This window comes from Teleopsis dalmanni, chromosome X, assembly GCF_002237135.1.
Source record: "Teleopsis dalmanni isolate 2A chromosome X, ASM223713v2, whole genome shotgun sequence".
Taxonomy (NCBI): Eukaryota; Metazoa; Arthropoda; class Insecta; order Diptera; family Diopsidae; genus Teleopsis; species Teleopsis dalmanni.
In genome coordinates this window covers 55,177,537-55,185,571 of record NC_051848.1, presented here as the reverse complement: position 1 = coordinate 55,185,571, position 8,035 = coordinate 55,177,537, and the positions used below count along the sequence as shown (strand labels likewise).

Below are 8,035 nucleotides of genomic sequence, written 5' to 3'. Positions count from 1 at the left end.
ATTGGTCTTGGAAAGAATTCTATTTACTTATTCGTAAATAATTATTTTTGAAACTGCAAGTACCAGGAATCGAACTCGGGTCCTGCCAAATATGAAGCTCAGAATCAGCGCACCTTAACCAACTGATCCAAAGCCGTACTTGACTTTTTTGTTCGCATATTTTTGCTGGAGTTTTGTTACTTTTGCTATGAAAGTTTTTATTAACAATTTTACTTGCTGTATTTATATATTAGAACGAAATCATAAACCAGCTGTAGAATAATTGAATTAATTAATTAATTATATTTTTTATTTTTAATTGTTAAATTTCAAAACTATTCTATTCGTAGAGGCATTATTTGTTGCATGATTTGTTCTTTCTTATGTATAGAACCTAATCTAGGAACGTAATGCTGAGAAAGTCATGCTAATGTTACTCCACTAGTCGCACGGGCGAGAACCAATATTTATTGGCGAGAACCATATTTTTGTGAATAAGTTGTAATTTAACGTCAAATTTTCCAGACGAAAGTGACTATTATAGTTTTAATAGAAACTTGTTATATTTACATAAAGAGGTTTTCGAACAGAAATGAAACAACAACAAAAATTTATTTTTTTAAAATAACAATAATAAAAATATTAACAATTTTACTTGCTGTATTTATATATTAGAACGAAATCATAAACCAGCTGTAGAATAATTGAATTAATTAATTAATTATATTTTTTATTTTTAATTGTTAAATCTCAAAACTATTCTATTCGTAGAGGCATTATTTGTTGCATGATTTGTTCTTTCTTATGTATAGAACCTAATCTAGGAACGTAATGCTGAGAAAGTCATGCTAATGTTACTCCACTAGTCGCACGGGCGAGAACCAATATTTATTGGCGAGAACCATATTTTTGTGAATAAGTTGTAATTTAACGTCAAATTTTCCAGACGAAAGTGACTATTATAGTTTTAATAGAAACTTGTTATATTTACATAAAGAGGTTTTCGAACAGAAGTGAAACAACAACAAAAATTTAATTAAATTTAATATTAAATTATATAAAGTTAGAAAATATTTTAAACTTACAGATTTTCTTTTTCTGAAAGAGTTCTTATGATAAACCTTTTCCGATCAGGAATTCAAACTTACAAAATACTATTAAAAATGGTATTATATTGAAGATAATATAATTTTAATATAGATTTAATAAAGAGGTTTTTAGAACAGTAGTGAACTAGAACAACAAAAAATCCAATTTATATTATTTTAATTAATTGAATTTTTGGCTGACCATCCATGCAGATGTTTCGAATATTGTCAAATACCCATCATCAGTGGTCTTAGAAATAGTTCTTGTATTTAATAAATCGTAAATGCAAGTACCAGGAATCGAACTCGGGTCCTGCTAAATTTGTAGCTTAGAGTCATATAGATTTAATATAGCTTTGTAGTCGTTATATTTCATGTAGCTATATCTATAAATAGATATAGGTAGATATATTTGATGGCATTAGTTAATATTTGGCATAAAATGCTTTATCAAATTTTGTTCTTTTTTAAAAACTATCTTTAGATCATATTAGTCATATTTACCTAATTGTGGATTTTATAGATACAATTATATTCTGCCTTCGTAGATTTATTTTGTCTTAATATAAAAATTATATCATAAAAATTTGATTTAATTAAGTAGGAAGAAATCTTTTTGTTTAATAAAAGTATAATTCATCAGTCCCCTGACTACATCGGGATTAAAACAATTATCATTAGTGATCTGAAACAACTTCCTTGTCTTTTTCTTAATATATGGATAATATTGTGATTCGGAGTTGTGTTAAAATTGAGCTATCAAAATTTAATAATTATTCAACAAACAAAAAAAAAACATCAAATTATTATTTTGTTTAATACCAAATAATTTGTTTTGTTCTTTTCTGATGTACACTTGAGGTGATATCATGATTTCAGTTTGATTCGATAGTTGTTACCAGTACGCACCCACTAATGGGACTGTAATTACTCTTAACGCGTTTGTTGGTGTAATTTACGAACTGAGAAAGTCAGTTTCTGTTTTGTTTTAGATTTTTTAAAATTAAACAACTGAGGGGTAATTAGAGCATAACAATTTTATTATCGAAAATTTAAATAAAACAGACTTACTAATGTATATTAATTCTGCAAGAAGACACTTTGCTTCAGATTACATAGCAAAGATACGTTTAGATTTATGTACTCGTTTCTATTTATGCATATATGTATAATTAATAAAACCCTGGCTAATAAAATAATTTAAAGAATTTACATATATCTAGTTAAAAATAACTGAATGCTCTTTAATCTTCTACTTACGATTTGGAAATACACAAATCTGAAACAAAATAAAGTACAATACAAGAAGCAATAAACTATTTAAATGATAATAATAAAGAGTATTTATTACAGATCTATCCATTTTGTAATTAAGATTTAGATCAAACTGTTATTTCAATATATTGTATGGAACATGTCGCTATATCTGAAATTCAAAATCATTCAAATATTGCTTACGACACTTCTTACAGTACTGGATTCTTTCGACCTAATGTTCGATAACTTGCTCGCACATACTAGTAATAGTCAGCTACATCAACAAAGGTGAAACTTACTACTTAGAACATACTACGGTATTAGTAGTGATAGATCACTGTGTGTCAGAAAGACAAGCAAAGAGACTTGGTTTCACCAGTAACAACTTTTGTCGAAGTTGTGGTTTTGCACAAGAGATAAAAACTATCTTTCACTTTATATTTGGTCTATTCCACGAGCTACTCGTAGTGACTTTGAGTAACTCTGTGTGTACACAAGTGCGTTCCACCAGCAAATTATCGAGTAAAAGAAAGCTACACAGACTTTATTCGAACATTTGCTTTCAAGTAAAACTTGTGTTGATGTGTGAATTGCGGTTGCACCACCGGAACAACGGCTGGTCCATCCCCACTGCCTTACGGCTGGGCTTTATTTTCACATCTTCAATTTAATGCAAAAAAAAAATTGGTGATTATGTGACAGTAGTTATTAGAGTTGTTGTTTCTGTTACAACTTCATCATTTTTAAAAAATGTTCTATCACACCTTCAGGTCAAATTTCACACAGTGCATATAGAAAGTAGACATATGTACATAAATATAGTTCGAATAGTGCCAAAATAGTTTGCATACATATATTACAAAGGTGTAACACTACATATATTTTTTTATTTTTTTTATTTAAACAAACAACAAGAGGTTTATAAATTTAATATTACAAGTAATATTACTTATCTAAAGTGAGCATCTAGTTTTAAGCTAGTCATCCCTTTCCTGGTTGAAACGCCTAAAAAGGTCCTTGGAGCGTCTGCGTGTAACATCGCAAAGTAACGCCGGAATAGTGCTAAGTGTTGACTCATCTCGTCATAATGCGTATTGCCTTTGTATTTCTTGCCTGACTGTAGATATTTTAAGGACATAATGCAGGTCAACATATTACATATACCATAGAGCTTTAACTGCATCCCTGAGTGCTTTATTTTGGAACTTTTGTTTCATATCTATTGTATAATTTTTTACACAACCTCAATTTTAAATGCCACAAAGCTATATGGGTTTAAAAATTTATTTGTATATCATGAGTTTGTTTTACTGAGATACTTCAGATCTCCTTCTCATAAGCCAAGATAGTGTTTGGGATTTTACATTCAGCTCACTTAGTTTTTTATTGACCTGTATTTTCCATCTCAGTTTGGCGTATAGATTCATATCCAGAAATTTTACAGATATAGCAAATGCAATAGCAACTGGTTTAGAAACACTTAAAAAGTTGTTATGGAACATAATACCTTAAATGATATTCTGAGAGTGTAAATATAATACAAAGATAGTAAGAGTTTGAAAACTGCTCTAAAAGACAATATTAATCTTGGCAGAAATTATTATGCATTTTTCTGTTCAATTGATCTTATGGTACGTAAACTTTTAATACGATAGGTATGTCCAATAGTTCTTTCTTTAGTTAGATAACCGACAGTTAAATTCATTGCTGGTGAAAATATTAGAATTGAAATAAATACCTCTTGCATAGTAAATACAAGAGATATTTCAGGTGAAATGCCATTTGACAATTAACTGTCATATAAGTCCCCACTATCGATTGGTTCGAGTTCTTACTGGTATAGAGAAGTAGAATAGTTTTTCATCCTGATAACGTATGCATATATATTTTTCAAATTTTGGCAAAAATTTGTCAACTGATAGCGATGTTTTGATGTATTCACTATATATACTTAACATAGCACTATCAGATTATTATTTATTCTGAATATTAATAAGCTGTATTATAGGTATTTATTTTATTACTATTTATTACTATGAAAATAAAATCCAGAAAACTCCAGAATACTCTGCATTTTAATCACACTCATCTATATTTTCTTATACACATTCCATAGACTTTTCATCTTTGTCGTGTGTCTTTTTTATGCGAATACTGAATTAAGATATGTATCAACTACCAACATCGACAAAATTTTGAATACTTCAACAAAATCAAAAAAACTTTCGAAAACATTTTTAAAATCTGCTATAACAGATGACAACGAAGACGATTACAATGATTATATTGATGAAAATGAGGGTGCCAAGCAATCGCATCAACGAAATATTGCCATAATTAGACGTATTGGCATTACCTACAGCTGGTCCAAGTGGGATAAATGGAGTAAATGCACTAATTCTTGTGTGCAGATCAAAAAAAGAAAATGTATACAAAGGTCTATATGAATTAAATAAATTTTTATCTTAAGTTTATTTGAAAATACATATGTTCTTATTTTTAGTATACAGAATTCCTCTTCAGAAAATCCCATTGAAAATGCATTTTATCCAGATTTAAATGGACAGCAAGGTTGCTTTGGTTTAACGAAAAAGTATCGAATGTGCAAAGATGAGAAGTGTAAATTAACGAACAATCAATTTAGAGATGAACAATGTTCTGATTTCAATACAATCTCATATAAAGGCAAGTTCTTTAATTGGATTGGATACGAGAAAGAGCACAACGAGTGTGAATTATTCTGTCGTCCTATTGATTCCGAAAACTTCATTAGTATGAATCGCTCAGTTACCGATGGAACGCCTTGCGAGAAACCAGCGGTTTATTATACACATGCATATCGACGGAAAGCTGTTTGTATCGAAGGGATTTGTAGGGTGAGTATTGATTTGTAGGTTGTGATATATTTTCATCAGAGATGAGTGTCTATATTAGTACTTTACATAGAATGCTAAGATTGATTATGTTGTCAATTGATTAGGTGTTTCTTGTATGCGTTTTGGATGTCATCATATTTAATTTCTTCTATGTTGAGTTATTTTCTATTAATTTAAATTAATAGTTCTAAAATAACTGATTTTAATTCTTATTCTAATTCTAAACTAAGCTTTGTAATGCTCATAAGTTTCATTTAAAGCTGTGTAATTAAAGTATATTTAAAAGCTTCAATATAGATTAACGGACCTATTTTGTGCACTTTATAAACTTGTCAAACATTGACACTTGTCAAAATTGACTGCTGTAAAGGTTTTGGTATTCCGTGACATAAATAAAAAGCTCTTTTCCTTGTTAGTTGTCAATACCTCAAATGCTGTTTACAACTATAAAAAATATGCTCTTTTTAAGCATTTTTTATTATTTGCATGCATGACAAATATTCTTAACTAAAATATACGCTCTTTACAAGCATATTTTTTATTGTTAATTGAATGCATGAAAAATGCATAAAAAATGCTTTTGACAACTTAAAATATATGCTCTTTACAAGCATTTTTTACGAACAGTTACGCACAATTACGAACAGTTTTCTATACAAAACACTTTACACAATAGTGTGGTGAGAAGCACTAGGTTCTTGAGCTTTGAAATTTGTCAAGATGTGTCAAGAATACTAAAAAGCTTTCTGCTATATAAAGATCAAAAATTTTATTAAAGAATTTGACAAATCTGTCAAGTGCACAGAATAGGTGCGTAAAGTTTATTGTAAAGTTTATCATATTAAATCAAATTTATCTGAACTTAAAAATAGTGTTATCTGTATAACCACATTCTTTGCAGTTATAACCATTAATGTTTGGAACGTGTTATTCAACACACCGTTATCAAGTATCAAATCTCAGAATGGTTACGGGCTCTGAGAAGGTATGCAGATCTGAGGATCGTTATTGCTTAGTCTGATGAAGTGATAAACAATAATTCAGATAAGGCATAGAGAAGGGTTATGAAGAAACCTCGCAGTTAATAGAGAGCGAAAGTGCTCCAGTGCACTGACTCAACTAGCCTCAACATAGTTAATTAATATAAATTTTTTTATAAGTAAAACCGTCTGCTTTGGGTTTACTGCTATGCTTTGCAGTAACTAGCCAGTGAGGCCAATATTCAAGTGGTATGCACTAAAGGCATTCTGTACATCTATTAGAATGTTATGAAATGCTTTTTTTGTCTTAAAACGTGGATAGTATGTACTGTCAGATTTTCATTGCAACATACATTATTTCGGGAATCATGTGTAGAACCATTTCAGTTACTGAAGACATACTGCCAGTCACATATCAGTACCACCTTAATGATAACTGTTAAATGGTTGTAAAATATTCTAAATATTTAAAAAAAATGGAATATATTAAAAAGATTTTCAGTCTTAAAACATTTTCATATTTTCTCTCTACGTTTGCGAAGAAAAGCTTAATTTAAATACTTCTTCATTTTTTTGGAGCTAAATTGTGACTAGCTATATATATAGCTATACAGTTACTATCGTTATTTGGATCAATAGTAGCAGCAGCAGCGACAGGGATTTTTTTAGTTATATTAAATATTGAATAAAGTCAAGAACCCACACTAAAAACAACATGTGAATTTCCTTGGATGGATTCGGGAGATATAACGTAGAAAATGTTATTTAGGGATTTGCTTAAATTTTTTGGATAAGATTTTTTACAGTTGTGTTTAAGTCAGCATAGCTAAAGCTTTTAATCTTACTTCTTGATACATATATAAGGAGATCGGTTTGTTGCAAATCTAGGTGAATAGGTCTAGTGCAATAAATTCGTTGCTTTTCAACCGATTTGCATGATTTCGTTGCTGGAATTATCAATAACTTAAATCCTAAGAAGAAGATCATCCCGGTTTTTTAAATAAACTTGTTTTTTATATATATTATTTTGAAGCTAGTTGAGCTAGTGCACTTGAGCATTTTTACTCTCTATTAACTGCGAGGTATTTTCAAAACCCCTTTTTACGCCTTGTAGCCTGTAATCGTTTTGAGATTCGATAAAGCGGTGTTGGTAAGTCTGTCAGTTTTCGTTACTAATTTTTTGATCGGATCAATCTTGAGGTTCCTGAGGATGTCATTCGACTTAATCTAACATGGTACCTTGAAAAGTCTTCTCAGAGCCTGGTTTTGTGCAATTTCTAGCTGGTGTATAGTAGTGTTTCAGGCTTTGCTAAACGGTACACATCCATATAGGAGTCACGCACGAATTTGTATGCGAGACCATATGGACTTGAAGTGGGTAGTTTTTTATGAAAGCATATTGACCTTGGTTATGCAGTACAAATATTTAGTTCCCTGAATTTGTTATTCCACCTATTATAATTTTTGAGATATTCTAAAAAATTGAAAAATTGTTCACAATTGAGGCTAAATTTGAGAAGGTTTTTATAGGCCGAAAAAATACAAGAGACATGATGCAAACTACATGCAGTAGAAAGCCAATCTCAAGAACTGTATTTAAGGAAAATATAAAGATTTAAAATATAAAACGTTATTATTGGGCTAATTTTAATTCTGTCATACTTCGCATCGGCACTACTTTCAGATTCATTACATCTACTCAACCCATCACCATGGCATAGTGGTATATCCCGAGAGTGCATAGTAAAGGTTTTATTAGTTAAATAAAAATTAAGAGTAATTATAATTAAAATTAATTTATTGCTAAACATATATGACGGCGTAGATATTTAGTTGCTTAATTTTATAGCTTAAA

General features: G+C 29.8%; 1 protein-coding gene across 1 annotated transcript in view; it reads left to right on the top strand.

The window, feature by feature from the left end:
• Positions 1-4,453: 4,453 nt before the first annotated feature.
• Positions 4,454-8,035, top strand: part of LOC119689183 (thrombospondin type-1 domain-containing protein 4-like) — a gene marked incomplete at its 5' end in the record, with an annotated part of 48,900 nt that continues 45,318 nt past the window's right edge. Inside the window, 2 exon segments of the mRNA XM_038103953.1 lie at positions 4,454-4,761; positions 4,828-5,200. Of these exon segments, the coding sequence (XP_037959881.1) occupies positions 4,454-4,761; positions 4,828-5,200 (681 nt within the window).